The 16,459-nt window shown below is 38.3% G+C and overlaps 2 protein-coding genes across 2 annotated transcripts; one reads left to right on the top strand and one right to left on the bottom strand.

Moving 5' to 3' along the window:
* Positions 1-2,949: 2,949 nt before the first annotated feature.
* LOC134674228 (uncharacterized) lies at positions 2,950-10,416 on the bottom strand. Its single transcript, XM_063532287.1, has 7 exons — positions 9,795-10,416; positions 9,317-9,470; positions 8,619-9,183; positions 8,125-8,219; positions 5,738-5,798; positions 4,718-4,870; positions 2,950-3,502 (listed from the first exon to the last, which is right to left on the bottom strand). Exons 1-7 carry the CDS (start codon positions 10,309-10,311, stop codon positions 3,071-3,073), a joined length of 1,977 nt encoding a protein of 658 aa, XP_063388357.1. The 5' UTR covers positions 10,312-10,416; the 3' UTR covers positions 2,950-3,070.
* Positions 10,417-10,699: 283 nt separating this feature from the next.
* LOC134673957 (transmembrane protease serine 11D-like) lies at positions 10,700-16,459 on the top strand. Its single transcript, XM_063532000.1, has 7 exons — positions 10,700-11,291; positions 11,476-11,644; positions 12,108-12,378; positions 12,467-12,558; positions 12,809-12,872; positions 13,411-13,563; positions 15,534-16,459. The coding sequence occupies exons 1-7, from the start codon at positions 10,808-10,810 to the stop codon at positions 16,455-16,457; spliced, it is 2,157 nt and encodes a 718-aa protein (XP_063388070.1). The 5' UTR covers positions 10,700-10,807; the 3' UTR covers positions 16,458-16,459.

The raw sequence follows: 16,459 nt of genomic DNA on the forward strand, positions 1-16,459 counted from the left end.
AATAAAAACACATTCTGCATTGAAGGCCTTCACCTTCATATGAGATGAGGAGGGGTTCGTGCATAACAATAAAACTACATAATTAATACATACATAAAAAATACTTTATTTTTATCTTTTGTTTATCAAAACTGTGTACCTACTTAACTTTTGATACTTGCATGAAATAAAAGGCTTTTTTATTTTTTTATTCTACGTTGCAGTTCATCATCATCATCATTTCAGCCTATTTACGTCCCACTGCTGAGCACAGGCCTCATCTCATGTGCGAGAGGGCTTTGGGCTATAGTCCCCACGCTAGCCCAATGCGGATTGGGGACTTCACATACACCTATGAATTTCTTCGCAGATGTATGCAGGTTTCCTCACGATGTTTTCCTTCACCGAAAAGCTAGCAGCACGTAACGTTGCAGTTATAAGATTTTAATTTTAAGTTGTGTTTCTGTCATTTTTCTGACAAAATTTATGAGGTTTGAAGCATCGACCGTCAGTTGTGGTACACATTAAAGTGATGGAATGGTGTTACAATTAGACCCGTGGTCTATCTCTTAACGCTAACACTCCATTAGCTCTAAAATTTAGAGGCGGCAAACTTTATTAAAGGGTGAGTACTATTAAATTGTCGCAATTTGAATAAAATTTTATACAATAAAATTCAAAAATGTTTATTATTGGTAAGTTTATGATAAAATAGGCGAGCTAAAACCGTTTTATTGTTTGTCTAAAGCACGACGTGAGAATTCTCGGACTTTACTCTTGACCCGACTCATAGAATTTTGCACGGAATCATTTGTGATAAGTTTAGTACATTTAATCCACTTCCTTTTGAAATCGGGCAATGATGTGGCCGGTTGGCATGTTTTCCGCAATTTTGTTTTTATATTTGCCCAGTATTTTTCTATCGGCCGTAATTCTGGGCAATTTGGCGGATTTAATCCCTTTGGTACAACATCGACAGAATTCAAATTATACCAATCCATAGCTCTAGATGAATAATGGCAACTTGCCAAATCCGGCCAAAATAATGTCGAACAATTGTGCTTTTTAATAAGTGGCAACAACCTTTTCTTTAGGCATTCGGATATATAAATATCTGTGTTAATTGTGCCAGTGGTTACAAAAGGCGAACTTCTCATACCGCACTGGCATATCGCTTGCCACACGAGGAACTTTTTGGCAAATTTCTCGACTGGAATCACTTTTTCTGATTCAGGCAGACCCGAGACGTTGCGGGAAGAAAAGTACTTATTGATTGCCTGGTATTGAATTGAAATCAGCCTTTACATACGTTTCGTCATCAATGATTAAGCAACCTGCTGTATTTTGAACAAACAAGGCGTACAATAATCTAGAACGTCGAACTGCTCGATTATACTGATCAACCGTTCTTTTCGGAGCTTTTTGTTTTTTGTATGTAACAATACCGCAGTTTTTTTTTATTTTTTGTACATTGCTTTGGCTTGTTCCAACTTTTTTGGACACATCTCGGGACGAAATAGCCGGATTTTGATCAAACAGCTTACACACCTTTGATTCCAACTTTTTGTTCCGTTTTCTTGTCGGATGACCCTCTCGCTGCTTTCTTTCAGTAGTTTTACCTCGTTTTAGCTTTTTTATGGTCCTTTGCACTGTTCTCCGAGTTGTATTGCACGATTTTGCAAGTTCCAAAGTAGATATATAGGGATTCATAGTAAATTTTTGCAAAATTAAATCGCGCACGCTTTTTTCTTTTGACGACATCTTGAAAGACAAATACAAGTGAATGTTTTTTTTTAAGAATAAAAGATGCCAATACATTCTAATTTTGATATATATAATAAGTTTTACCAAAAAGGTTGAGAGTCTAGAAAAAAAAACGGAATATGTTAGCGACAATTTAATAGTACTCACCCTTTATTGGAAGTCCTTGGTTTGAATTTAGTTGATATATTTTTCTAATTGTCGACTGTAATGGTTGAATTAAGATTTTGTATACCGAACTGTAATTGGGTACTTTTCATGTAGGTATGGGCTCCCAAATCATCTATAATATTAATATAGAAATAGCAGAAGGTGCTGGAGGTGGGACACGGCGTTGCCTGAACAAGAGATTTCCTTTGGCAGGATTGGATTTTTAGGGGGGGGGGCTCTCAACTTGATCTTGATATCTATGTCATTTTAAGCTACTAGGCCAAGTTTAGTATCGTTTTCGTATAAAACGGGGATGCCGAATTCATTTATGATATCATAATGATACCATTCCGAAGTAAAATCACCTAAAATATTAAAAAGATACTTTTTTTAAATTCCTCTTCACGCCTTCCCGCTAAAGTCAAAATTTGGTACAGAGATAGTTTCAGTCCCAGGGAATAACATAGCATACTTTTAATCTCAAAAATCATCCCTTAAGGGTGTGAAAAGGGAGGTGGAAATTTGTATGGGGATCCAATAACCGCTGAACCGATTTAGATAAAATTTGGTATAGAGATATTTTGAGTCCCGGGGAAGAACATAGGATACTTTTTATTTAAAAAAAATCTCTCAAAAGTGAAAAGGAAGGTGTAAGAGTGTATGGGAAATCAATAACGGCTGAATCGATTTGGATGAAATCCATGTCTACATCTTTGATTTAGTTGGAAATGATACTAAACTTAATATAGAATCTGATACTTAAAAAAATATTAACCTCAGACGTCACCGACCCTTAATCATCACCCCGAACTTTGAGGCCGTTTTGTAGGAAATGTTAACAATGGCACCTTTAGTATTAGGTTCCTAATAAGGGCTGGTAGTATTAACTGTGTTGTTCGCAGATATTGTTAGTGAATCGCTTATACATTTTTATAAATTTTATAATATTATATTGGTATTATATCGCATACCTATAAATAAAACAACGACAATCAATTATCATTTTTATTTGTTTTATATTTAATACGTAACAAATTTAATTCAATTTCTGCTTTGTTGTCATTATTTCAAACTATCTTCCAATTCATAAATTGTAATACGATATAATTTTAGAAACCGTTACAAAAGTAAGGTCTTATCAATTATGAAAATCGTTTGGAAATGGATGGAAATGTGTGATCTAAATTCTATTGGGCGTTAGTAAGAACATTCTTTCAATGGTTGTACCTGATTCACTTAAGGCAGATATTTTCGGGAGAGTATTGTCCAATGGAACCATCGTTGTACTATGTTGCTCACTATCATCAATCTGTTCTACTCTAAATTTCCTTCTTAATTTTAAATTTTCAAACTTTCTCCTACGAAAAATAAGTAATTTCGAAAGATCTTGTTCGTCTTCGTTAATATCATCAACATAGTATACAGGTGTAAGTACTGTAGGGTCTGTAGCGTCTGTAGGGTCTGTAGGTATCGTGGTTGTGGTAGTTTTTTTCCTTGTCCAACCACTCCATCCAGCACACTCGGTGGTCGGTTCTGTTGTTGTTTCTGTTGTTGCTTCTTCGGGGCTTGTAGTTTCATCTGACGATAATGATGGTGACGATGATGATGATTCCTAAAAAAAAAACAACGGGTTGCACTCCGGGAGAGCTGGCAGAAGTGAAAACTCAATGACATTGTAACAGTTTTTCGATCAGGTCACGTGTCCGTCTTAAGTCTTACGAATCTTACGGTCACGCGACCTGTCGCGAGTTTAGCATTTTTTCCCCATCACAAAAAGTGCACAGCGCCGCTAAAGAAGTTTACACTTCAAAAAACAATTAACTGTATGCCATTTGGGTTAGAACCCAATGGGATAAGGTAGACATTTGACGGTGTTTTGGAACAGTCACCAGAAATAATATGTTACTCTTCGAAGGCCACAAAAATATGTGACACGCTCTTATAGCTGCACAAATAAGATCGTGTCACATATTTTTGCGGCTTTCGTTGTGTAAACCTAGCTACTATATATTTACCTACAACACATTTTAATAGATTTTTCTTTTTTTACTGTGAAACGTACCACATTAAATCTATAAATTGTACAGTACCAGATCTATCACAATAAAAAAATGAATTCAGGCTAATGTGATTCGAACCCACATATTTAGATTGCCGGTCTAAAGCGCAACGGAATTGGTTTTGTAGTATTATTATTTATCTAGGTATAATGTACGATTCCCACACCGGCTGGAGTAGGGCCGCGCCGGAGCGCATTTTTAATGTGCTTATACCATTATGTATGGCAAACGCATTTGCGTTTATATGCGTGCGTGGCACGTCTGTACACGCATCATTGTGTATGTGTGGGTCGCTTTACTGAGAGGACGCGGACGCCAGAAGTCCGCCAGATTCATGTCGCGGCCAGTCGCGGGGCGAGGTAATGCGAGTCGGGCGGGGTGGTGCGTGGCCGTTCTGTATGATAATACTATTGCTTATTCTGTGGCGACGGAGTTCGTTCGGAGCCGTTCCCGTCCGCGAGGAGTCGACCGGCTTGCGGTTGTTCAAATGTGATGGCTCCTCTACACGATGGGCCAACGCCGGCCACTCCAAGGGACGCAGCCATGCGGTAGAATGACATACCAATATCACTTGCGTTAGAGGGAACGCATAAATGCGTCCCTTGGAGTGGCCGGCGTTGGCCCATCGTGTAGAGGAGCCATGAAATGTGCTGCGACTCCGCCCGTTCTGTGTGAATCGTACTAAATGGTCAATCTATCAGCAGCTTCGCTTCCTAAACATTGCCCAGTCGTAATATTGTTGACAGATGTTTATTAATATTTAATACCAGGGATATGTCCATGATCCCTTGAATCCAGTCTGCGTAGTAGCCAACGTTGGTGAAGACTGTAGGAGCGTCCCATTGCCCGCAGTTAGGGGGGCCAAAACTGACAACACCCACTAGCACCCCATCCACCACCGCAGGGTTACCAGCATCGCCCTGTGATTGAGAGTTAATAGAGGTATATGTATTGCTGCCATTGCTGGTATAACCTGCAAGTTAATGTTTACCCGAGGGCCTACAGCGAATCACGTTCGACGTGTTGCCACCTTCACGCGTATTCGGGAAACGAGATAATCACAAGATCTAGAAACGATATAGAGATCAACTAGATTTACATTAGATATCGACTAGATGTGACTTGGATATCTAAGTCATAACTTGTCGAAATCGTTCAAGAGGCCCCCAGAATCGCGGAAACGTCAAATTTGACATATCTATCTTACAAATATCTTTAAATTATCCATATCGTAACTTGTTGAGGTCTAGTAGAGATCTAATACATTTTCAGAATCGAGCCGCCTATCTCACTTACGTACAAGTGCCACAGAGAGGTAACACGTCGATCATGGTTCACTGTAGGCCCTCTGCTGTGATCGTCCCTTAAGCAAATAGGAGGTATATTTTTAGGACACATATTCCATAATAAAAAGCAGTAGAAATTAACGAAGGGGATATAAAAACCATACTCAGCCTTTTGTTTTATTAACTATGAGGATCACAAAGACGGCTTTGTCTTGTAGCCCAGGGACGCAAGATGAATTTGATTAAAACTGACGTTACTTGTCGGACCACCTAAAAAGCGGCACTCATGGCTCCTCTACACGATGGGCCAGCGCCGGCCACTCCAAGGGACGCATTTATGCGTTAGAGGGAGCAAGTGCTATTGCTATCTCATTCTACCGAATGGTTGCGCCCCTTGGAGTGGCCGGCGTTGACCCATCGTGTAGAGGAGCCATCAGGTTGAGTATGGCTGTCTGCGATAGATTGATAAAGACATTTGAAGGAGAAAAATAGTCATCTTACATTGCATGCTCCCTCGTGGTTTTCATTGAGCGCACAAAAGTTCGTTGTTCTGATGTAGTTCCTGTAGAGTTGTTAAAACAAACAAGTAAGTAGGTCTAGAACGCAAAATGACTAGTGTAATATTTTGCCTATATCGCTTTTAGTCTACATCGCGAACGGTCTAGAACGCAAAATGACCATTTTTACGGTTCCGTACCCAAAGGGTAAAACGGGACCCTATTATTAAGACTTCGCTGTCCGTCCGTCCGTCCGTCTGTCTGTCACCAGGCTGTATCTCACGAACCGTGATAGCTAGACAGTTGAAATTTTCACAGATGATGTATTTCTGTTGCCGCTATAACAAAAAATACTAAAAACAGAATAAAATAAAGATTTAAGTGGGGCTCCCATACAACAAACGTGATTTTTGACCAAAGTTAAGCAACGTCGGGCGTGGTCAGTACTTGGATGGGTGACCGTTTTTTTTTGCATTTTTTTCCGTTTTTTTATATTATGGTACGGAACCCTTCGTGCGCGAGTCCGACTCGCACTTGCCCGGTTTTTTTTATATCACACAGGTAGGTTAGGTTCGTTAGTTATCTTCAAATCGCACAGAATATATAGGAGCAATTAAGATTTTTGTATAAATTGTTATGTTACTATCATTAATAAAGTATATAAAGGGTCTCATAGTGACTAAATGATAAACAGAACTGAGTAAGATAAAAAGGGTTAATGAAACTGTCTTATTGTTCAAAAATAGTAATTGTGATCAATAGAATGGTACTTATCTCTTTGTTTACTTCTAGAAATGTAAGTGTTATTTTTAAAAGAATAAAAACTACTAAGTTTATATGACAAATACTCATTATTTATTGGCAACAAAATATGAATCATTCAATAAATAAGGTCTCGTATAGATTTAAAATCGCATTTTAATATCAATAAAAAAGTATTCAAAACACAACAATAATCATAAAATGATAATACTACTTGTTGACTCAAAATTACATTTACATAATAAATTTTATTAATTTAAATAATGAATTTATTTTATTTTATTTAAATTGTACAAATAATGAAATATAAATAATCAGATTAAGGTACTTAACTCTGTCCGTGGCGCTGGTAGCACTACAACTGCCCGCTCGTTGGCGAGCGGCCACGTTTTATACCTGGTTCAGGTAAATTACCTGTTCGACCAGTTTTCTTCGCCTACCGACATTATTATCGTATTTTAAATATTTGAGTGAAATGTACCTTAAAATGTTACAATAATTAGATTTAATAATGACAAATCCAACAAGCCCGTCGACATTGCTAACGTAAGGATAAAACGACGGAAAATGATGTCAGGCATTTTGCGTTCTGGACCGTTCGCGATGTAAACAGAGCGATATAGGCAAAAGGACCCCTATTCGACAAGCGACGTTTGACGTATCGTGTTGATATCCCGTTGATGTGGGAAAAATCATAAGTTCTCGAATACGTACAATGTCAAAATTTGACATTAACAATCCACAGTTAGGGTGACAAGCAAACTAAACCGAACCATCCTTAGTTTAGAGTGGAGTTTTAGTTGTACCAAATGATATTATCCACCGTTGATGGAATCATAACTCAGTATGCGATAAAATCAACTGTTGATTTGACGTGGATGCGAAATCTGACAGTTGTACATGTCGAATTTGGCCCAAGGATACACTAGACATTTTGCGTTCTAGACCGCCCGCGAATAACCCGTAAGTAAGTAGGTATGTAATTATTTGTAACAACATTGATACTTAGCTGGTAGTGAGTTTGGTCACGCACCAAACTAACGTAACGAAACGCACTCGCCGTTTTTGCCGACCGCCATACATTTGGTGGAAACAATGGTATTTGGTCAGGTGACAACCAAGACTGACTATGTAATTCCTAAAAAATAATATTACAAAAACCGGTTGCAAGGAAATGCAAAAAAAAAAACGGTCACCCATCCAAGTACTGACCACGCCCGACGTTGCTTAACTTTGGTCAAAAATCACGTTTGTTGTATGGGAGCCCCATTTAAATCTTTATTTTATTCTGTTTTTAGTATTTGTTGTTATAGCGGCAACAGAAATACATCATCTGTGAAAAATTCAACTGTCTAGCTATATGAGATACAGCCTGGTGACAGACGGACGGACGGACGGACGGACGGACGGACAGCGAAGTCTTAGTAATAGGGTCCCGTTTTACCTTTTGGGTACAGAACCCTAAAAATTAAGTTTATTTTGGTTACTATACGGTTCACTGTGGCTATGAACTTGTGGTGTAATTAAGTATTGGTTGTCACCTAACGGTATGTTAATAGTTAATTTTGTATTGTTCTGGTCTCAGCTTGAATAGGTAAAATGTGAAGTTAGGGTAAAGTGTATACTTACTCAGTATATGTATCCGCGCACTCATATTGGGGACTGACAGTCAAGACAGCCTTGTGGATCAAATTCCATAAAGCATTAAAGATTTTGTTGTGGTACTGCAAAAAAATGGGAAACAATGTATTTAAACTAAGATGTTATGTTACCAATGTTCATTGTGAATAAACGATTTCATTCATTCATGCAATCATTACACCAGCATAATTATGTATTTTCAGAGATTATAGGTTGAAGTGACCCTGCCTGCGAAGCCGATGGTCCTGGGTTCGAATCCCAGTAAGGGCATTTATTTGTATGATGATACAGATATTTGTTCCTGAGTCATGGGTGTTTTCTATGTATTTAAGTATTTGTATATTATATATATCGTTGTCTGAGTACCCACAACACAAGCCTTCTTGAGCTTACTGTGGGACTTAGTCAATCTGTGTAAGAATGTCCTATAATATTTAAATATAATATTTATTTATTTAAAGTACCTATACTTAGTTACTTACAGTCTTAGCACCCCAACCGGCAATGGTCACTTCAGTACCCTCTGACACAGCATACGCGTCGGTACTGATCTCTATCTTGCGTACTCTCTTACTTTTGAACTTGAGGTCTCTCTCCAGTCTCATGATGACCAGGTTGTCTTGCAAATTTTTCTCATTGTATGAAGGGTGAAAGTAAACATTTATGACCTGGACCACCTTCCCCTCTAGTCTGTAATAGTTCGTGCCAATGCGAACTGAGAGGAGACCAAGAGTCTGAGGTGTAGAGGTTTCTTCCGTGACGACTGTCTTCGGTGGATAAGTTTCGTAGCTCGAGCTTTTGCCTGATTCGTCCGAGTGAATTATTATTTTATTGTCGTCTAGTGTCGTTGTAGTGGTCTCAACATCTTTCAGGATAGGTCCAGTTTCATCAGCGTATGTATCAGCTGTGATTGCATCGGTATCGGTCTTGATTGTGTCGGTCGTGATTATGTCGGTCGTGATTGTATCGGTCGTGGTCTCATTAGTGGTGGTCCCATTGGTTGTTGCTTCTGGTGTAATGGTGGTGCGAAAAATCCATTCTTGCCACCTGCATTAAAAGTTAGATAAGTGGTTCAGCATAAGGCTAGAGAACGGCTAGGGCCACAAGGCCCCTCCAATCTTTACATGCCTACTCTTAATTGTTTTATTAGCAAGGCAAAGAAAATCCACTACTTATTTACCTTTTCAAACAATGAGCGGCGGTTATGACCAGGTCGGATTTGATGATAGTGCCGCCACACACGAACCGGCCGAGCACGTGAACGGTCACCAAAAAAGGAAAGTGCTGGATCTTCGTTTTGTGTCCGCGGAAGATGCGTCGAGCGGGAGTGAGCACTGGGGATAAATAATCTAAGGAATTAATATGTGAATTTGAAGACGATAAGTGATGTAGATTACAAAGATAATGAAATTAATGAAATACGTTAGTCTGATCATTTGTTCAATGCTATCTGCTATCTACTGATCCCACAGCAGATGTGGATAGGCTCACTTTCACGCCGGGTAGACACATGACTACTTAAGTCAGCAGATCGAACGTGCGAATATGATGACAATGGTCACAAAGTATAGAAGAGGTATTAAGTATTCATAGAGGTATTAAGACACAAACGGTAAATTAAGCAAAAATTTGAATTTTGAATAGGACTGTAATCTCACCCCTGTAATGATTTTCCTCGGTTGTTTCTCGTGAATGTGATTCGCTTCTTGTGAAATCCCTATCCTGGAAAAAATCTTCTGATTTCTGATAACGCTCAGTAACTCGGTGTGGCTTCTTAGGAAATTTAGTCGCACGTATAGTTTTCTTAATAAAGTCAATGGTATTATCTTGTATTATATTTAAATTTGAAGTAAACATTTCTTTACGAAATTCGTTTATCGCTGTCGTTAAAACTAAATTACTATAGTTATATGTGATATCGGTTATTGTTGGTTTGGTTACTTCTTTACCACCTGCATTTTCTACAGGAGTCAGCCTAGTGAAGTAGTTTTCTTTATCTTTTGTCAATACTTCAGCTGATTCTTTATTATTGTCTGTTTTTAATTCCTGACTCGAAAGTTTTTGGTCAACATCATAAACGAAGGGTGATGATATTATGGGGTATGGCAGCCACCGTTTCAGACCATAAGTTGCGTTGAAAAAACAGACGATAGCCCAAAATTGGATGATCACCATCAAGATATCGATTATTGAAAAATTATAACAAATGTTTGCAAGCTTTAAGTAAATTGTAAAATGTTACCACATTAAAGTATTTTCTTTGTATGCATTGTTTTATTGCAAGTCGTAAATATAGGTTTCCAACGGTATGTTGCAATATGTGTTTTCGTAATATTAATACATCTAAGTCAATAACTTTTATCAGGAAGTAAAGTACATATTTTATTGTTGTATTAACGTTTCGAAATCAAATAAGTGAGTAGGTACATAAGTTATGTAGGTACCTTATCTACCTACAGTATAATGACAAAGTGATGAAATAAGTAATGTAGCTTATCTTAACCACCTATAAAGTTATTTACATTAAATTGAAATTTCGAAATAAGAAAGCGATTGAGGATATGATTAGGTTATATAAACAAACTATTTGTGTAAAATTATTTATTTGTAATTCATAGAAACTAGTTCTCTAAATACACTAAAAATTTGAAATCCATTTTAATAATAAACTATGACAAAATTTGCAGCTATTATTTTAATTATAATTTCTTCGCTAGGCACTTTAAGCATTACTGTTAAAATCATGGACACATATGACGTAAATCATGAAGTTAGTGACAGAATATTTACTTTAGTAGATGATTTATTTATTTCTCTGAAAATCAACCAAACGCTTATTCAACCCAAAAATATTGAAGAATACATGATAATGCAGAATTTTGTGCAAGGTGTGCTTCGAAAAAACTATGAAAAACATAAAGAAATGCACAATAATATTAAAACGAATATAAGCGATGAAATGGCTGATCAAATTACTGGCGTTAACGAAGTCATTGAAGAAACGATAAGAGAACATGCTGTTACACAGAACGACAGCAGTCACCTAGAGAATAAACCCTCTCTTCAGCTCGAGTATTTCGCAGATTTAACAAATCCGACAAAAGAGTATAATGTTACAATGAAAAAACTCACTCCGAAAGATTATACGTTATGGAGTAAGTATAAGAATATTAAATAGTAGAAAATTAAATAATAGTAGATTTTTTTTATGGTAATGCTAAATAACATACTAGTAATCACTCCCACTTTAAACAAGTTTTCCAAGTGCCATGTAAGAATCATTTGCATCGTAAAGCGTAATTATAATGTATTATATTTTAATCTGTATATGTTATGCAGATTCCAATTCTAGTCAGGAAGTGGACAGTCGACGGATTTTCAAAGGCAGTAGCACGGGCATAGCACGGTACCCTTTCATGGTGAGCGTGCACGTTGGGGGGCGCTTCGTCTGCGCCGGCTCGCTGCTGCATGAGAGCCTGGCACTCAGCGCTGCCTCCTGCCTTATGCCGTGAGTTCTGTTATAGAGAAATTAAGTAAGCATAGAGTGGTCCCTCCATATATCAGTTTTGTTACTAAAAAGACTATTATCGCGACGAACGGAAAGTCTAATGCTCAACAATTTTAACGCTAAAGCGCCCGGATTAACTAAAAATTATAGTATGACACACTAACTACAGGGATTTCGTTGCTCTATAAATTGCAAACCTATTTCCGTAGCTTATAACCGGAAAACTATTTTCAACACCTTCTCCAAGTAATATTATTTAGTTGTGAATACACTCGCGACACACGTGACATCTAGTGTCGGGTAGCAGTACGGTAGTTTCTCTATAGTTCTGTTAACACACCCTAGCTAGCTAGCTGCTTTCAATTCATCCATGCCATCTTGAAGATGAGATAGTGGTACAATCTTCTTAAAGCGGTCACGTAATATACCTCAGTGCGTTACTAACCTAACTTGGCTTTTACAGAACTCGGGACGATGCCAACCTCGTGGTACAGATTCGCTTCGGTAGTGATTTCGTCACTAAATTGGGCTACCTAGTGAACATAGACAGAATTTTCTTCCACCCAGAGTTTGACAGCTCTACCCTAGCTAACAACTTGGTTATTCTGAAAACTCGGAAAGCGTTGCGATTCCAAAAGAAAAAAGTGGTGGCTGTCAAGTATGATCGATTTGATCAACTCAATTTGATGAAGAAAGTTAAGGATATCACGATTTTGGGGTGGGGACGAAGGGGTGTAAGTTATAACTATTATCTTAAAAGAAACTCTTAAGGCATAAGAGAGCCGTTCAAACTTTTCAAACATTTTATGTTTTTGTTTCTAGCCGTCAGAAAAAACCGAAGTAGAGGAACGACCCTTATCTCGAGCCCGCCTAAATATCTATGATTTAGAAGAATGCAAATATATTTATACCAAGTAACAAATGATCAATAATTTATGTGTTTTTGTAGTTACAGGATACATTTTAGGTGGACTTTTATTTCAATCCCATAAATCTGACTGACATTTATTCAACAAAACTTTTGCTGATGTGCTTGGGAAAAATTGCTAACGTAATTGAAGAGCAAATTCATTCCTTTGTATTTCCTTCCATAATTACGTTTTGCTTACTATTGTTATAAAAATATAGTTTTCTTACTGATAAGTAATCTTGACCTATTTTTAGGGAATATGTCTCAGACAAGAATTTCTGCGCCGGATTTGTTGATCGTGGTGAAGGAGCCTGTAATGTGAGTACTTCATACACTTTTAAAAATACATTCATTAAGTGGAGCAAGGGTCAGAGGAATAGTCGCAAATAAAACGAAATCGATTCTGCCTTTCCTTGCGTATGTCACATACTTTTGCTGAGATTTGTATTGTTAGCTTCAGCCAGTAGTACACAAAGTATTTTAGAATACGCTTTTCTCGAATTTTCATTAAACTTTAATGCGTTTTTAATAATCAGTTACTAAGGCTCCATCGCATGTAATAACTAGTGGGCTAGGTAAATGACAATCTTTAATCTTCAGCTGCTCGATCGTATTGTTAGTGCCTACAGCCGAGCTATGTATCTGTGCCGCTTTTTGCCAGGTGAGGTTAAAGGCGTTATATTCTATTTGGTGTATAGACCGATCGCTTAAATGAGTCATCGCCTGCGCGGTACGGGGGCAACGGGGTAAGACGACTAAGGGCGGCGGGGAAGGTGCGCGGCAGGCGTACGGCGCCCTCATTCACGCGTAAATGAGTCGGGTCGGGTTTAAATGAATGTCGTTTTCGAACAAACAGCATGACGGCGGCGGGCCTGCGCTGGCGGGCAGCCTGCTAACGGGTGTTATCAGCTTCGGCTCTCCGAAATGCGGCCGCGTCGACTCTCCCACAGTTTTCACACGCATCGGCCTTTACGCAGACTGGATCGACAGAGTCTTGGATAGCGTTGCGGTATGTCCAATGTTGTTATAGTATCAACTACAACAACACAACTGTTTTACTATCAAGTAAATTCTAGCCTGTTCTCTTCTGCTCTTCTTCTTATTATTCTTGTTCTTGTTGTTGTTGTGTTGTTCTTGTTGTGTTTGTTTCTTGTTGTTCTTCTGTTCTTCTTGTGTTGTGTTCTGTTATTGATTTAAACAGGGTGATCAATCCAAATGGGTCAGTATGGAGAAGTCAGAAACTATAAGAGATAGCGAAATCTGTTCTTAGGAACCATGGCTTCGATTTTAGATTTAATAATAATGGCATTCAATTTTTTTTTTAATCTGTCATACATAACCGGGATTCGAACCTGGTCAATATTCTTGTTGTTTGTTTGTATGGCAACTTTTAAACGATGATTGATAGGCGGGGGGTGCTCGACCAAATATCATAGAGGGCCCCGAGACAAAACAAACTACATTAAAAAAATTCAAAATGGCCGACTTTTTTTTAATTTTTTCAAGTTGGTCCGAGCGCGCTGAGATTTGGCATGCGGCGAGCCTGGGGGCCCAAAATTACCATGCCAAAAATTTTTTTGGAAAAATCCAAAATAGCGGCGGACACGGGCAAAGTCAAATTTACAAGTAGGTTAAGCGAGCCCGAAGAGCGAGCTTCAGGCCGGGAGGCCAAAGGCTGACCCTGGCGGAGAGCCGAAGGCCCGGAGTTTCCACCCCGACTCCCAAAACGCGACTCCCAATAGGAAAAGTGTTGGGTCGTGTTTAAGCTCCAACTTCCCCCTCTCGTGTGACGCTTCGGGCCTTCGCCCCTACGCGGAACTCGGCCTTCGGCCTTCGCAAGCCTGGACGCTTCGCTCATCAAGACAGTTGACTTGGTATGGTAGAACGCTTGGAAGCACCCCATTCACGCAGCTCGGCCTTCAGCCTCGCGTATTGAGAGTCGGGGTGGAAGCTCCGGGCCTTCGGCATTCCGCTGGGGTCGGCCTTCGGTCTCCCGGCCTGAAACTCGCCCTTCGGGTTCGCTTAACCTACTTGGAAATTCGTGTCCGCCGCCATTTTAGATTTTTTCAAAAATTTTTTTTGACATGGTAATCTTGGGCCTTTAGGCTCGCCGCATGCCAAATCTCAGTGCGCTCGGACTAACTAAAAAATTAAAAAAAAAATCGGCCATTTTGATTTTTTTTAATGTAGTTTGTTTTGTCTCGGGGCTCTCTATGATATTTGGTCGAGCACCCCCCACCTATCACGCGTCTTTTAAAAGTTGCCATACAAACAAACAACAAGAATATTGACCAATGTTCGAATCCCGGTTATGTATGATAGATTAAAAAAAAATTGAATGCCATTATTATTAAATCTAAAATCGAAGCCATGGTTCCTAAGAACAGATTTCGCTATCTCTCATAGTTTCTGACTTCCCCATACTGACCCATTTGGATTGATCACCCTGAATAATCTCGGGGAAAGGTGTAGGGTTAGACCCAGCGTAGCTTTATTTGACCTTAATAAGCGCATTGTTATATGAATTGAACTTAAACTTGAAAATTAAACTTTATGTTTTATCATTATCTTTAGTAGATTGAAGCCTGTATGATGATGATTAACCCAGCTAGTCTAAGTATGCATTTCGACAGGCTAAAGGTTATTGCTAGGATTCAGTACGAACAAAAAATAGGTATATTTTTAACAAAGTGCTTGACAATAGAAGAATAAGTAAAAAAATATTGTCATCATAATTGCTATCACCATCGTTGTCATTAAGAATCAGTTCTCATAGGGTTGGTTACACTATCACCACAATGAGGTAATTCTGATGTACAGATGTACATCTGAATCTGCGTACGCACTTAAATATATAATTCCACGTTAATTATGATACAAAATTCAGTAGTTTTACCTAGAGTTTCTGACATATGTAAATTTATTGTTAAATAGATAAATGTAATCTACGAAATATTAATTACCATATTTGGTTTTTAGATTGCTGACGGTAAACTAGCTAATCCACATACATTTCAAACTCCTAGTTCTATCGACGTCGGCGTTCCAAGTGCAGAACTTGATAAGATGACATTAGAACTAGAAAATTCTCAAGAGGTATTACAAAGAGGATTCAGTTCGAAAGACATACTTAATGGGCCTATAGATAAACAAACAAATGGGGCAATTAAGCCCTCCATTAAAGAAAATGAACATTTAGAAATTCCAAAGCATGATGCGACTCGTACTAAAATTACTGATGTGAAGCACTCGGAAGAAGATCAGATCAGGTTTTCTGATGATTTTCAAGAACACTTAACTGTACGACCAGAGCGACCGACACTGTTAGAGGAAAAGGGAAAAGTAGAAGATGCACATGACGAAAGTGCCGCTTTTACCAACTTTATTGAGACACTTTTTGTAAACGGTAAAATTGTCGAAACTGATGACCCAGGAATCATCAATTCAGAAGAGTATGAAAAGATTGATATTCTGGATTTTGAACCAGATACCACTGCTACGACTGCAGCTCGACCTGAACATTATAATGAAAAAGAGTCATCGGCACAACGTTCTGACGTCGCTCGTGACTCTCGTGAGGTACAAGTGACGCAAATGCTGGACTGGGATTTAGGTACCAATGATACATCAAAGGAAACCACAAGGTCGCTTCAAGCGTTTGATGTTCAATATGAAATAGATGTTAAACCTATTTCTATTAAGAAAACTGATAAAACGGGTCATAATAAATCGATTATTATATTGTCTAATAGTGGAACTACTCAACGTATTAGTATAAAAAATACAGACAAATTAAATATAAAACTCACAAAAGGAATTAAAGACTTAATAGAACATATTAATGACCTTCCATTAAAAAATAATGGTAAAGTCAAGAAAACGAATTACGTAGATATTACGTAGAT

The sequence above is a fragment of the Cydia fagiglandana genome, chromosome 19, assembly GCF_963556715.1.
Source record: "Cydia fagiglandana chromosome 19, ilCydFagi1.1, whole genome shotgun sequence".
Classification (NCBI taxonomy): domain Eukaryota; kingdom Metazoa; phylum Arthropoda; class Insecta; order Lepidoptera; family Tortricidae; genus Cydia; species Cydia fagiglandana.

Coding starts and splice junctions, on each gene's coding strand:
- LOC134674228 (XM_063532287.1), bottom strand. CDS start 10,311: ATGGTGATCATCCAATTTTGGGCTATCGTCTGTTTTTTCAACGCAACT. Junction 5,799..8,124: donor TGCGCGGATACATATACTGA/GTAAGTATACAC, acceptor ACAACTCTACAG/GAACTACATCAGAACAACGA. Junction 3,503..4,717: donor GGATCATGGACATATCCCTG/GTATTAAATATT, acceptor TTTTTTTTTTAG/GAATCATCATCATCGTCACC.
- LOC134673957 (XM_063532000.1), top strand. CDS start 10,808: ATGACAAAATTTGCAGCTATTATTTTAATTATAATTTCTTCGCTAGGC. Junction 11,645..12,107: donor GCTGCCTCCTGCCTTATGCC/GTGAGTTCTGTT, acceptor TGGCTTTTACAG/AACTCGGGACGATGCCAACC. Junction 12,873..13,410: donor GTGGTGAAGGAGCCTGTAAT/GTGAGTACTTCA, acceptor TCGAACAAACAG/CATGACGGCGGCGGGCCTGC.